Source organism: Crocodylus porosus, unplaced genomic scaffold (genome assembly GCF_001723895.1).
Source record: "Crocodylus porosus isolate Cpor-Errol unplaced genomic scaffold, CroPor_comp1, whole genome shotgun sequence".
In the NCBI taxonomy this organism is placed as follows: Eukaryota; Metazoa; Chordata; order Crocodylia; family Crocodylidae; genus Crocodylus; species Crocodylus porosus.
Window position 1 is genome coordinate 3,056,223 of NW_017728921.1, and position 16,015 is coordinate 3,072,237.

A 16,015-nucleotide genomic window follows, 5' to 3' on the forward strand; every position below is an offset into this window, starting at 1 on the left:
ATCCAGAATCATCTGAGCAATGTTAACATAACACTGCTAATTGCTACAGCATCACAGGCACGCTAATTGCTTCAGGTAAAGTTTAGCTTGTCCCTACTCTCAGATCCCAAGACACATAGCAAGCACCGATTATACACCACCATTAATTTAATCCCCCTCAGTTTAAAAGTAATTCCTCAGCAACATTATGTTTACCAGGACAGATGAAAACCTGGTTTTACTTCAACTTGTTTAGAAGTAAAACAAGCCAGAGACAAAAACTGCTTTTGCCACCATTCCTTTAAGGGATTCAGAGATAGCTTCTAACTTAAAAAAAGATATGCAGGACCTCACTGCCTTTTGTTGGAAGCTCTTGGCAAGATCTCTGCAAGACACAAAACATATCAATGCTGTAACCTGAGTAGATGTTCTGTCTCTCCCAAAGAGGGAGAAAGAAAGGCTGGTTCTCACACTAAATCTATGAAGTGCAAAAAAAGTTAGTTCACATTACAGTTTTGTGCCATATTGTTATTCAGGTGCTTGCTCCAGAAGAGAGCAAGCAAGGATAAAGTACTTATATAAAACTTAAAGTCTGACAGTTAGAGTCTTGTATTTACTGTCTGGTAAGTGCCATGTAAAATACTCAAGATAAAGAACAGCTCACTTTCCAGAGAATTTATAGTATATGTATATCAAAATCTTGATAGTATAAAGTTTTGCCCTGTAATTCACCTTCGAACAGTGTTCACCAGATAGGCTTACTAGCTGAACTTTGACAGTGTGGAGTAATAGGAACTTAAATTAGAACAATGAGCAAATAGGAACATTACTCATTATGCACACTGCCTTCTATTTTGATGAAGACACAGGATCGCTGAAGAGACATACATCACCTGCTGAAATAAGCCAATAGGCCACCTAAACTATGCAATAGTATTTAAGTTAGTTTATAGCTCCGTCTAAGAACAGAGACTAGAAAGTTTTTGTAAATCGTTCAACTAAGTGCATAATGATCCAGCTTTCCCTGCCACCAAAGAAGTGTTACTTACATTCATCATAAAACCCATAAATTCTATTAATGCTGGCACATTCATGGTTCCCTCTAAGAAGGAAGAAGTTCTCTGGGTATTTGATTTTGTATGCCAATAAGAGACAGATTGTTTCTAAAGACTGTTTTCCTCTATCGACGTAGTCACCAAGGAATAGATAGTTGCTTTCTGGTGGGAAGCCTCCATATTCAAAGAGTCGAAGTAAGTCATAGTATTGTCCATGGATATCACCTAAAAAGGCATTCATAAATGGTACATTAATTAGATTTTCCTCTAGTATCCAAAAAGATACTAGAGAAATATTTCAGTGAAGACCGGTAAAGTACAAAACAGAACCAAAATTTATGCCAAGACATGTTACCTACTTAGACATTAAGTTGGCTCAACTGTGATATCAAATTTAAAAAGTTTTACTATTTTAAAAATTAAACAGTTAACTCAGCAAGAAATTCTGGCAATGGCTAAAAAACCTGCTATTTAGAAATCCACGCATATTTACTTATATCAGCAGAGATGTGGAGCAAACATTTTCCGAAACAGAACATTTTCCAGTGCTTAATTTTTCCCTGGGAAATTTTCCGTTTCTAAAAATTCATTGTTTCATAAAGTTCATTATTAACAATGAATGGATACCAATATAATATTAGGCACGCTTGGCAGTTTCAAAGTTGTAATTAAAGTTTTTCAGGTGATTATCCCTAGGAAGGGAGAGAAAGAATGCATACATATGTTTTACTGATTTGTAAACAGGAGGGTAAATGCATTCACACAATAATCCAAACCAAAAAATAAGTTATGAATTCACCTAATTGGCTACACAGGTCAAATCAAAACCAAAGCATGGCAAATCATGTACAGTTCTTTGGGTGTGCTAAAGTTAGTGTGTCAGTTTGCAGTGCCTTTGTTTTTTTCCTTAAATTTAAAACAAACAATGCAAGGGAAATACATGCTATTGTGTATTGTCTTTACATTTTTACAAGTATTCCAATAAAAATAACTTCTTTCCACATAAAGCTTTGAATTTGACTCCATCATTTAAATCACATTAAGTGTGCTGTATTTAATTTTTTTCCTAATCAAATATATCAGTTCAAATACTTGCAGCTATTGGGACATAAAATTAACATGGGGGTACTTTTTAAGTTTTGTTTACTACATACAATTCAAATAAACATCCTAAATCAGATCACGCTCTACTTAGGGCATCTGAAAAAATTCCAGAAAACTTGCATCTCTGTACACCACTGGTTCTCACTCTGTGTGCCGCAGTGTGTCACACTTGCAGAAAAATTTTTGTTTTTTTAAAACACTGGGCTACAGCAGTGTGCTGACTGGGCCGCATGCAGCCCGTTAGCTACAGGTTGTGAACCACTGTTTGTTTGGGTTTTTTTTATATATACAGTTGACAGTTTATAGCTCTGTGCCTCAAGTTACACAATTCGATACCCAATTTAGTATTTACTCAGGGAAAGGTTCCATTTTACTTCATTTGAAGTTTAAACTCAATTATAGGTAAAGACTACTTTAGCCAAGACATGTCCAGATACTGTACCGACCCAAATCCAAGGCTACTCTGAATTTAGAACACCTGCATACTTAGATTTTAAACATAGGAAATTATAAATGTGTTATAATTTTTCATACCTAGCATCTGATTACTGAAGGCTCATCTAAAATTAGTCCCTCTTGCAGGCAAACAGTAGCAGGGGGCAAAGAGCAGGGACACAAGCAGCAAGCAAGTCAAGTGGTCTGACCCCTCCCTCTTGCCCTGTCACTTGACAGCTCCCACCCCCTTTACCCTTCTGGCTCCAACACAGCTCTGGCCCTAGGGCACAGAACATGACAGCCCCAGCCCTGCAAAACCTGGTTTATTTTCTATGCACTATATCTACTTACTCAGGTTGATTAATCATAAGCAGATGTTTCTCTTAGCTTTACTATACATTAGTCAATTGATAGATGACTTAAATATTTGTGCATCAAGGAAATTTCCAAAGCTAAACTCTTGGAAAGCCATGTTGCAGACCAAGACAATACTTACCACAAATTTTAAGTGGTGCTTCAAGTTCTAGTAGAATAGGCTGACTGAGGAATATTTCTCTGGATTTCAAGCACAGTCCTCTGATTTCATTCTCTTGAAGCTGAACGTTTTTACCTGGTTTTGAGCCTCTCACTGTTGGCAGGAGAAAAATAAACTAGTTACCCAAAATCAAGTAACACAATTAAAGAACTGGGGAGCACCATTTTAATTAAGGGACAAGCAACTTAAAGGAACCCCAACACATACAAGGTCAAGGCTACCCTGAAATGGAACTTTCATATCAGAGGCAAGGCTAGACAGTGTACTCTAGGTTAAATGAATCCCCTCCCTCAGGTCCCCACCACCCTCCATTACCTCAATTTCAATGATTTAAGTAGCGTACACTCATTCAATTGCAGAAAACAGAAATTAAAACCCTGCAGCGTCCAAAATGAAAGTGTGGTGTTGTTGCATTGCTCCACATACCTTTCAAGTTAAGTTTTATAGAACATTTAGGCTTAGGCACATTTTCTGAGAACAAACACTTGAAAGTGAAGTCCTCCATTTAATCATAGGATGGGAACAGCATTGCTAGAAGTGGGGCAGAGTTCTTTAAATTACTGTCTAGACCTACTCATAGGGTTTCATTATGAACAAGATGTTAATGCCACTGAGATTGCACCCTGTCAAACTATAGTTTTCACCACAGTTATCCATTAAGTTGAAGGGCAAAGATCCAGAAAAATAAGATTCTGCTAATACAAACATTCCTTACATGACTCAATCATGACCCCAGACAGCCCGAGAAGGGCTCAGATGCCAAAGGCTGAATGGTTACCTAATCTAGCAGCCAAAATTTCAAGATCTATGCCCTAACCCCCACACCTCAAACTTCTGCAATTCATGTATACATGTTCAATAAATATGCCTAACATCAAATATTCAGGAACAAGAAAAAGCAAGCTGAACAGAAGAACAAATTTCACAGTTACTATACTGATTAGATCCAATTCATTAAAACCTCCATTTTAGTTTACCAAATGTTTCACAGAAACAAAAAGACTTCAAAATCCAAAGAGAAGGAAATCCAAGACAAACCTTGTGTGTAATGTCAAGGAACCACTAATTTTTTTTATGTAGTATATTTAATATAATTGGGTGGAAATGAAGTTAACTAGTCTTCAAATTATAGGGCAATAAACAGAAGACAGAATTAGGCAGACTGCTTCAATAGTCACCTTGTCTGAAGACTCACATAAATGACAATGCGCAAGAATTCATCAAGTGGAGCTCCTTTAATGTTCCTGCTTGCATGCGTGAGATTCTAAATCAAGTATATGTTTGATATAGAGGCTGCTCATCTCACATGAAAATGATAAACATCAACAGCAAGCTCAGGGAAAATGACTACAATACTACCACAAAAGGGTGTATTTATGCCCAACAGCTTGTCTAATGTTTCTCTCAAATATATAGTTGACCACCCCCACCCCCGAAGTCACAAGAATAATCCGTGTCCCACATATTTCCTGGACTATTGCTGCTACAAGACTGCAACCCTGCTATATATAACACTAGCCATCCTTTTGTTCCTTGTCAAACATGCAAATGCAATGGTAATCCAAAATACAACTACTGGGTTTCATGAAGCATATTGACAAAACACTAAAACCACCAAGCTGCCTGGCTACTAACCCGATAAGGAGTCCTTTATTGCATATTCACTTTGAAAAGCACTCCTTTTAATTTAGAGCATAGTCTTGAAACTGCCAATCTCAAAGGATTTAATTAAATATGAGTGAATCAGCTCTACTCACACAAACAGGGAGATTTTAGAGTTTTGGCAGGCTAAAATTGAGCCATTTGGCTAGATACTTGCATAGATTGGGAGACTAGTGAAACTTATCTCCACTGTAAAAACAAGCTAATGCTTTTTCTAGCTCTCCACCAGCCTCTTTTGGATTTGGGTTTCTCACTACCTTGCTTTCTTCTAATCTCCCAGCCTCAGATATTTTCCTGCCACTTTCATTTCATGCTCCATCTCTGCTATTATCATCTTCCAGTATTTTCAGAGCTCTCAGCTCTGCTTTTCTCATTCTGTGTACCCTAAAGTTAACTACAGAGTCTAGAGGCACTCAGTTGTCAATCACAGACCGTCAGCAATTGAAAGGGCTAGTTCAGTCAAACAAAACCAGACCCAACCCTTCTTAAGACAAACAATTAGGGTTCCAATTCAGTTCAACTGTCCTAAATACATTTATACTGCCACTAAAGCCAGCCTTCCCTGCATTTTGATCTCCTGATTTGATTTTTTTCTTCACACTTCTTCAGCAACTCACATCTTTGAAAACAAGCAATAAAGTGACAGCCATAATGAGAGTGATCCTGCTAAGAAAGCATGTGTTCTCTTTCAACTTGTGTACAAGAAAGGTATCCATCATAGTTGCCCTTGTGTCTTAAATAGTAGTCTAGTAAGTTTTGGGGGTTTCAATTTCTTAAAGCCTAATTGCCTCATTTTTACAGAGGTTTAAAAAAGTCTTTCTGATACTTAAGCCAGTGGGAGCTGTAGCCCTGACAGAAATGAGGCAAAAATTTACCACTTTTAGACAGTTAGCAGGCTTACCTAGAATGATGTCAAGAATCTGGAAGTTAACACAAACTTTTCTACATTACAGCTCCCCTGGCTGGGGGAATCTGATAGAACTGGCGGAATTCAGACAGGACCAAAGAAATGTCTATTCTTAATAGATTATATTCATAATGGAGACCAAGTTTTTGAAGCATTAATTTAAGCAAGTGAGAAGTTATTACTGCACCTGGGTTAAAAAGGGAACTAAAAAAAAAATTAACAAGGAAGGAATTATGTATACAAGTCAATTCTCGAGTTGCAGTACAGTCATGGAGAAATGGAGTTTCAACAACTGACAGAAAAATTTAAATTCCAAGTTCTGGAGAGAGTCCGACTACTAGCTTTCAAAGATGCTTACAGGAGAGCAGCACTAAGCATTTGAGAAAGCAGAGAGGGACACCGGAAGTAGTAACCTCCACTCCCTAGGGTATAAAGCCAGCAGGTCTCACTTCACAGCAAATGGCCCAGCAATTTTTAGTACACTCCTCCCAGGAAGATGAGATGCCTTGATGCCATATATGAATCTTTGGAAAAATAGAGCAAATGACCCTTTCCCAAAGAGGAGTTTGCTCTCAGCAAAGCAAGACCAACTCAGCATTGTTGCTTGAGGCTCTGACACCTACTTGAAGTTGAAGCATTTTGACACACCCACTCCATTTCTATAGAGTAAGACTTTTACCTACTGAACCATGAAATATATAAAGAATACATTCTAGATCAGCTGTGTCAGCTACTCAGGTCATTTCCTGCATGTGACCCACCTGGCATCTGAATTCAGAATAATTTAAACGCTCATTTCAAAGTCTTAGCCATCAGTTGCAAAGAATAGTCTGAATGAACTTAATGAGCTGATACACTGTCATCTTTAGTCTATTTTTAGATGATAAATTTCCTCAATAGCAGTGGACTGGGACAAGGTCAAAGAAAAGAAAAGATAAGGCTTCTAAAAATTCTGTATTAGCATGGGCTGTTTGTTTTCTACTAAGTTCTTATCAAAGCTAAAATTAGCACTATTATCTATGACTCAGAGTGCTATAGCCTAGAATAAGTTTATCACCACTTACTCTAGTGTAATGTTTTCCAATCTGATTTTATATAGCTTAAACAAAAAAACAAAACAAAACAGTAAATGAATGAGCTACGGTTTTAGCCCAGGAAGAATTGAGCCAGTAATGCATGTTTACACTTTGCAGCAACCTACCAGCAGCAATACAGGTACTTGCTTTTATAGCCTAGACACTTTTCCTTGCTTGATTCAGTAGTCTTTCGCTGTATGTCATCTTTGGGATTTTTTTAAATTAAATTTCATTTTCAAATCTTTACAAAAGTGATTTGTTTCACTGTTTTTGAGTAGCTTACTTGCTATTCTGAAACCAAATCAGCACTAGGAAAATTTGTACTTTTCCAAAAGCAAGTAACATGTACAAGTCTCACATTCCAGAATACTCCCTGCACCAGTGGTTCTCAACCAGCGTGTTGCAAGATTCTTTCAAGAGCATCCCAGGGTACTGCACAACATCAGTACTATTAGTACTGTCATAGAGCCAGAGGCTCCTGTTACTTTAAAGAAAAAGCTAAGCTTGCTGTGGGGAACTAGCTCCACTGCAATAAGCAGCCAAAGGGCAGCCCCCAGGCAGGGCAGGAGTAAAGACTGCAAGCAGCTTGGCTAACTGGAGCAGAGAAGGGGAGGTTAGTCATAGTGTCAAATCAGAAACCCCTGGGTATGGACAGGGAGCCACCTAAAAGGAACGAGTGGGGCTTTGGGGCACTAAAACCAATGCCTGAGATCAATGGTCCTGTGGGCTGCAGGGAGAGGAGCTCCTGAGGGAGATGGCTGCAGGTGACTGGCAAGCATCCAAGTCATCAGCTAGAGCTTGAAGGAGAAAATTAAGGGATGAAGCACACCTTGTGGTATGGCACTGACCCAGAGTAGGAAGGAACTCTAATTTGGAAGCAGTTTACTTGTATTTGACTTGCAATCAAGTCTAATAACAAAGGACCAGGTTGTGGCTACGGTTGGCTAACGTCAGGGGGATGAAGTCCCAAAGGCTTGACACGTGAGGGGGCCAAGTGTCATACCAGGGCCAGCGAGGCTAACAAGGGATGATTCAAGTCTAAAAAATAAAAAGTTAAGAACCACTAGCCTACAGCAGTGCTTGCAACATGGGCATCAATTATGCCCATGTAACAATTAATGCCATAGACACTGATTTTTCTAGCGTGGACAGGGCTGCAGAATTATACCCTCAAACAGGAACAAAATCTAGGTTCTTTTTTTTTTTTCCTCCTTTATTCCTATTTTTTCTAAAGTGTCCTGAAATGGAACTCCTGTTTGCATAGCAGTTGCATGGAAACTCCTTGCAGGCCAAAGATCAGAGCTATAATAAGGTTATCGTTCAAGTAACACATGCTTCCACATTATTCACTAACTGTAATATTAGCATTGATCACTGACACTACATGACATCACTAGAATTACCACTAAATTTCAAGTGTTCTGTTAAACTGTTTAAAGCAAGTAATGAAGCGTGTAAACAAAAGTTAAATCTTTGTATGTTACCATAGTTTTATTGTACGTGAAACTGTTTCAGCCATAAAGCAATTTTCCAGACCTTTTGTGAGCTACAAGCAAGCTATCCAAAATGCCAAATATCCAGCAGCAATGAAGAACAAGTTTACAGGAAAAATTATCAAAGTTAATTCTACAGAGCAAAATTAACACTTCCAGTATTATAGTTAATCTTTGTTTTACAAAGATTAACACAGAGTTACATTTATGATTTCTTCAAAGAAGAAACAGATTTTACTTTGCATTAGTTGGTTTTAAGCACTAGTACACCAAAAACTGTGCATCCCACATCTTAAAAACTTTGAATTCAAAGAGATAAAAAGGCTTAGACTGAAATGCTGTAAGCATTCAGTAATACTTATAACTAAAACTTGTAACAAAAAGTTGCAGCTGATGGCATTCACCTATTCTTAACAAATATTAAGACAGAACTTTAATATAATGTAATTAAAAATATTTTTTCTGTAAATTTATTATTTTAGTAGTCTTGAATTCTAGGCCAAATTTACGTTATTTGGATTTACTGCTGAAGGATGCATTCATCTATGTCCTGAGAAGGTAGAAAAGGACTTCCTGGCTTCAAAACTAAAAGGTGCAGTTGAGACTATCCTTTAGCTTGAAAAGTTACCTGTTTTTGTACAAGTCTGCTTCCATTTGTGAAGGAAATGGGACCCAGGGAAAGCAGATGACAGTCCATCAAAATTAATCTTTAAGGTTTCTCTGACGGATTCTACAAATAACTTAGTCCCATTAAAAGGAACAAAAGACATCACCAAGAAAGTTTTATATATAGGCTCAATGGTATTATAGAAGTATAACTTAGAATTTTCTCAGAGGGACTGGAATCATCATCATCTTTACAGGTTAGAAAAAATCCTCTGGGATTGACAGTAGTCCAGGGTAAGAACAAATCAGCTGAAAGAAAAACTAGTTCATTCCAGGTATGTTTATTTTTATCTGGTCTTAAGCAATATGTTTACTGCAGCATTATATACCACTGACCATAAGAAATGTACCAACAGATTCCTGATCTTGTTGGGCAGATATTCACTTAAATTTAGAATCCCCTCCTGAAGAAGAGATCTTCTATTTAGGCTTCTTGGTTTGCATACTTCTTTTAGAGAGTGCCTTGACCACTGTGGAAAAGTCAAACACATACCCATACTCTGAAATGAATGCAGAGTCAACTCAGATCAGAATGCAGTGCTGCAGCAGGCCAGCAGAGGGTGAAGTCAAAGTAGGAAGAAAAGAACCCAAGCTGTATCACAATGGTACAAATGAACTTAACGAGTCATGTCCAACCCAGCAGACATGTACATGCAGGAAAATGTTGCATTTATCACGATGGGGTCAAACTCCCCTTGGTCTCTTGCAAGACCTTCACAAGTCTCTTGCAAGGCACTGTTTCAGGACTTCAAAATATCCAGGGTGTAGCATGTCTTCAGAGTTCACGTATATACAAGAAAAATGCAACTGGAAGACAGAATGGATAGTGCAGGCGCACTCCACCACTGTTATTTACTAATATTATCCTACCAGTTCAATATGCAGTAGTTCATTCCTCTGATGAAGACACGCCCTACAATAATTAATGCTGGGAATAAATCGGTTCACTCAGAAGGAGTAAGATGCAAAGAGAATAGTGGGACGCTGGACAGAAATCTTTTTACAAGAACTCTACCCAAAATATTATTTCAAATGTAATACAAGCTAGGTGCTGTCAATATTAGGTTAGATAACAAGACACTCAAAATGACTTGTCCTGGCAACAGCAGTACAAGTTTGATGCTGGCTTATTAAGTAATTATATACGATGTGGAGACACCAGTACAGCATTTACAGAATATATGGATTTCTTTTATTTTTCATAGGGACAGGTTAACATTCAATAGTGTATCAAAACACAAAAAGGGTAACTTTCAGAAGGTTTAAGCACTGAACCATTAAAGTAACTAGTGCTCAACGTAACCCAAGTCATTGCAAATTCAGAACGGAGCTGAAGAGTTGCTCCTTGGTGCATAAGCCTCTGTGAAGGAAAATTCTAAGTTCAGTCTTTTTTGAGAAGACTAAAGCTCTTAATAGCATTAGTTAACTTTAAAGTTCGCATTTAGCAGAATATAAAATATTTCCGTCAGAGACTAGTATAAGTGGCAACATGCACCTCATCCTGTGCCATTAATCCAAAATTCTCAGATATGACAAGAGTTCCTGCAAGTTACAGATGGATGTGACCTAGCTGAAGTCAAGCCTGCAAAGTTGCAGGAACGGAAACCAGGATTCTCAGCTGCTGAAGACTTAAGGATTACAGGCTGCTATACTTCAGCAGAGCATCATTCACTGTAGAGGGCAAGAGTCAATGCAAACTAAATGGTCTAGGATAGTGAATGCTCTTTGTTAATTAAGGACTAATTATTGCATGTGCCAATCTTGCCCAATTAGTTTTCATTTAGAATTACTTAGAAATAGGAATACTTGTTAGACAAAAAAAACATAACAAACAAGCAAACCCAGCAAGTATTAAGAGGAAACCAGGGCAGCCTCAGAACAGGCAATAAGCTTTTGGAAAAACAAACAAGTTCATATTCACATTAACATCCATAAACCTGGGCTAAATATTACAAGAACAATTTAGCTGACAACTGGCTCTCTGAGAGATTACTTTCAATAATGAACTAAGACCAACTGATAGCACAGCAAAGTGAAAGATAACACTTCTCATTCTTGGTGACTGGTTCCCAGGAAACCTGCATTATCATTTTAACTGCTGCATTAAGTTTGGAAATCTAAGTATCTTTGCCCTTTTCATATTTAAAGTCTTGCTCTCATAAAGAATATAGAACTCAATTCCTTGACAAAATTATAAAATATTTATATTTAGTTTTACAAATAAGTCTTACAGCTACATACAAGCTGAGAAATACTAACTTATATAATTCTATTTCTTTAGCAGTTAGGAAAACAAAGCAGAGGTTAAATAACTTGCCCAAATTATATAGTACTTGTCACAGCAACAAACTGAACTGAACTTTAAATCCCCCAGTCCCATCCACTAACCACAATACAATCCTTCTTCCTTTATCTTTTAGTCAAGGCAGGCATAGATCTAGTGGTAACAAACTATAAAAAAAATCAAAGGCCTTTCTTTTAAGAGGAAGGCAAGAGCTTTATACACATTGCTAACTGCAATTATCCAGACTCCCTCTACTATTTATTCCCCACTCCTTTAAAAAAAAAAAAAAAAAATCAAAACAGGAAACAATTGGGTGGTCGTCTTTTCTCCGTTTATCATAAGGATGCCTCCCTGAGCCATACAAGAGGCATTACCAGGAATAGAAATCTGTGGGTGTTAATTTCTGCCCGTTTAAGAATTCATAATCTTCTGGTAGATTTTAGTGTTACAGCCAGGACCTTGGTTCACCAAAAAACACTGCAGTCTGAAATGCACTGCGCACCTACATTTCCCTAGCTGAGGTTCATTACATTTGCAACTAGCCCCTGGTAGCGACAGTGAAAGTTATAGCTTAGAGAATGCAAAGATTTTCAGTAACAGATGACATAATCCAGGTGTACCTAAGTTTGGGTATTCATTTCTCTCTTACTAGCATGATCAGTTGTTCTAGCCACTATCAGTTAATCTTCTGCAATTTCTTTTCCCTTATAAGTGGTGTTACTTTGCTTGGGCACAGCATTCAGACAAGCAAGTAGTACTTAATTTTCAACATACTGTATTACTATACAGCAACATTTATTAAATAAGATCCTGCTTCTTGTACTGTATGGAACAGGTTGTTAATGCATTTAATACATTAAACAGAAGGGTGAAGTTATAGAAAACCATAAAAAACAGAAAAAGACAACCCTTTCAAGTCTCAGCTTCAATTTTGTGACGCCTAGAATTTCTTTCAACTCCATTCAAAATCATTTTCTAATCTGTTCTTGTACCTGTCTACATATTATGAACTGATTTAAAGGGAACTTTCCAGTTACCAGACTTTTTGATTTAGCAGAGACAAGCAGCTGCAAACTTAAGTGGCTATTTTACAAGTGGACTTTGGTTGTCTATATGCTTCCTCTTGCCACTGAAAAGACCATGACTTCCCCCTTCTTATGGCTATGAAGACAACATGTTAATGCACCACTGCACACGTGTTTGTGCATCTGTAATTCCTGAGAACATTTAAAAAAACACTGTTCTTCCATGCAGAGTTCTGTTAGTTATTCCCCCTTAGTCTAATTCAGCTAAGACCACTGGCTATGCGAGTTACTGAAATATTCTCACAACATGGGAATAAACAAGAATAAACTGTCCTCAGGAAAGTATCCTCAATAAAGAACAAGCCTCATTAACAAAGGAACAAGGGAAGAGAAATACAGGAAGTCAATTACAGAAAGAAATATCACTAAATATTGTATTTTAATTTAAGTACACCAAGACAGCAAGCATGATTTAAGATGGGCTTTGTAATACTAAACTGTAGACAGTTTCTGGAAGAATAAAGGACTATTTTAGCTACTTCCAGTGGAAAACTGGAAAAGCGTCTTTAAAAAAAAATTAACTTCTAAATAAGAGATTGATGGATCATAGTCTTGTCCCTCGGCTCAACATGAGCTCCTTATGCCAACTATTAAGAAAAATATTTAATAGAAAAACAGATGTTTAACTTACCTACAAGAATCCTGAGCCCATAACTACAAGTGATTTGTACTAGACAGTTAAAATACATTTAAGCATATTATTAAGTATTTGCACTGTACGTTATCTAAGTCTATTAATGGGATGCTTCAAAATACAAGCGGAATGTTAGACAAAGTACATCTCTGTTTTACATTTAAATTTGTTTTGCCAATCTTGTATATTTTGAATGTGAAAAATATAACCTGATCCAAGATTACACAGACATCACAGAAAACTGCATAACTACTATATTCAACTAGTGTTACAATCTACATTTTCATAAAAAAGTTGTCATGACAAAAGCTGGTTTTTTTCTTGAGACAGAAATAACAGCTACATTACTGGCACCTATTTTTCTTAAATGGAAATTGGGAGTAAACCATGAAGTTCAAGGTAGTAAATTTACTGTGCTTTAGCAATTGAAGTAGATTTGTCCTAGTTATGTTACTCTAGATCTCAGACAAATAGCGTAAGACTAAAGTGTATTATAAATAACAAAAACAATGTTTTATGGCCCAGCACTTTGATGTAGTGTCATGAAGTTTCTTCACTAACTTTAGGTTTAATTAGCTCTTAAAGATTTTTAGCTTCAAACTTCCCCATTCATATCTTTAAAGTTTATTAACAGATTTATCCAAAATCACTACCTATTGCCTACAAGAATGCATGAGTATGTTGTCTGAGATCAAACATGTGAAATGTCCTGTTACTAAAGAGAGTGCTTTGTAGCATTCACAGTGATGGACTATGACATTTAGTCAAGGGAGAACCTACTCTGAAGGCATACACATCTAAGGAAATCTCATTTTGAGGTGTACTACAGTGTGTACACCCAAATGAAAACTAGCAGTTACATGAAAGTTCAGTCATGCTACCAAAACTATAGTTATAACTGGAGGAGGAATTTGTTCCAAGAACAAGGAATATTTTTGAAGAGGAAGTGGGGAAGGAAGGATGTGATAAAAAACAAATTAAGAAACAGCCACTGAATGAAGCAGAGTATAAAGACTATTTACATCAACTTTTAAAAGTGCAACTGTCCAACTTAAAGTATATAAAAAGCTCGTCAACTACATGGCAATGCCAATACTCCTCACTAAGTTTATGAGGGAGGAAAAAAAGGGGGGAAAACAATCAAAGCTATAGACACAGTGTATTTTACAACACACAATTTACCTTGTAATCTACATAATTTACTGGCTGGGCCTTCGGGAAAGTTGGAGTATGAAGATTGCTCTCTCAAAACTGTCTGTAAGAGTTTGCTAACAAGATCCTTCAATATAAGCACCTCCTTGAGCTTGTTTGAGCCCAATAACCTCCTGCCTGTGGATCACGCAGGTCCCATCCCGATTCTAAAAATCACAGTTTTTTTCCTTGCATTTAAAACAAATTCAAGAACAGGTCTTTTGGTTCTCCATTTGTAAAAACATAATAAAAACATGAATTCCACATTATTGAGGTTATGCATGGAACAGTAATCAAGTTATGACAAGTAATTGCTGTATAGTTTGTAATACAAGCAGGTGTTAATATGCAATATGCTAAACAACCATCAAGAGGGGTGCCCCTTGGGCTGGGGCCTGGACCTCATGATCTTATGAGGTCTCTTCCAGCCCAAATGTCTAGGAAATCTATAAAACTAGTTGACGTGGGAACTGCCATTAATAGTTATAAGCATTCATACTTCTGTTCATACTTATAGACAGTAACAACAAGGCTATTCAAAACATCCAAGGAACATCTGGACATTGATCTTGCTGGGAGCCTTTGAACCCCAGCTGACTTCCTGGCCCTTGGGTCAAGAAAGATTTGGACATTTACTTTGCTGGGATCCTGTGACCCCAGCCAACTTCCTGCCCCAGGGCAGGGGGCTGTACCTGATGATCTTATAAGGTCCCTTCCAGCCCCAAAGTCTGTGAAAATACTTTATTTCAAGTCTTAACGAAGAGTCAGGATTAGTGCCAAGGGTTACCCAAAACAACTCTCGAATGGCAGGAATAAAAGGTTCAAGTTAAGTGGCTATATTGAAGGATCTTGTTAGCAAGCTCATGTACACAACGCCGAGAGCAACCTTCACGTGGCAGCCTCCCCGACAGCCCAGCCACCAAGAAGATGCATTACTAATTCAATAGGACTGGCTTTTCCAAGACACTTATGAGGTCTCTACACCTACCACGGATGTTTCAGGAGGAAAAAGCAGCCAAACACGAATGATAATAAAGACTTGTGCGGAAAATAACTTCCGAATAACTCGACTTAGCCAAAACGGACCCGGGAAAGGGCAGCAAGATTCAGCCTCGGTTAATAGAGACACCACACACATTATGAAACCCCCCGGGGCATTGGTGCAGAGGGAAGACCCCTCAAGACAGATTTATTTCTTATTCTTTGTGCCTACAGCACCCCCCAACCCCTTTTTGCATCACCCAGGTCATTTATTTTCACACAAATGCTGCAAAACAACAAGAAAGGTGGGAGAAACCTGCCCCCCGGACTGCCCTATCTCCAAATCCTCGGGGACTTTTGGCAGCACACAGTGGGGGCAAGTTAAATCCCAGCGGGCAGGGCGCCGGGACACGCGGCTCCTTCCCCGCACGCACAGTGCCGTGCCCCTGTCACACGAGCTCCGAGCTGCAACAGGGGCCCGCAGACGCGCCTCACCCCAATATCTGGGCCCCCTTAAGGTGGGGGGGCAGGAACGCGCGCGAGCACCCCCCGCCCTTTCTTCCTCCTCACCCTCCAGCAGCCGTTGGATGATGCTGTCGATGTTGAGCTTGTCGATATCCGCCATGGCCCCCGAGCGTCCCCTGCTCGCCCCGCGCAGCGCCGGCGCCGAACAAAATGGCCGCCGTCTCCTCAGTGAGCTGTGGCGGCGCACGGATACCAGGCGCGGCGCGGCGCGACCGGGACCCCTTTATAGGCAGAGAGGCGGCAAGACTTTCCACTGCACCGAATCCTTCCGCCCCAGGGGCGGGGCGAGGGGACTAGATCCGTTCAGCAGTCGCCTCAGAGCGAGTGTGGGTGTGGAGGGTTCGTGTTCCCGCTCCCTTCATCCTGCACAGGTGCGGAGTAATAGCTGGGGTTCCCGCAATAG

At 38.7% G+C, this 16,015-nt stretch overlaps 1 protein-coding gene across 1 annotated transcript; it reads right to left on the reverse strand.

Moving 5' to 3' along the window:
- Positions 1-312: 312 nt before the first annotated feature.
- On the reverse strand, positions 313-15,805 carry PPP1CC (protein phosphatase 1 catalytic subunit gamma). The gene is made up of 3 exons (XM_019538774.1): positions 15,658-15,805; positions 3,070-3,201; positions 313-1,259 (listed from the first exon to the last, which is right to left on the reverse strand). Exons 1-3 carry the CDS (start codon positions 15,710-15,712, stop codon positions 1,021-1,023), a joined length of 426 nt encoding a protein of 141 aa, XP_019394319.1. The 5' UTR covers positions 15,713-15,805; the 3' UTR covers positions 313-1,020.
- Positions 15,806-16,015: the final 210 nt, after the last annotated feature.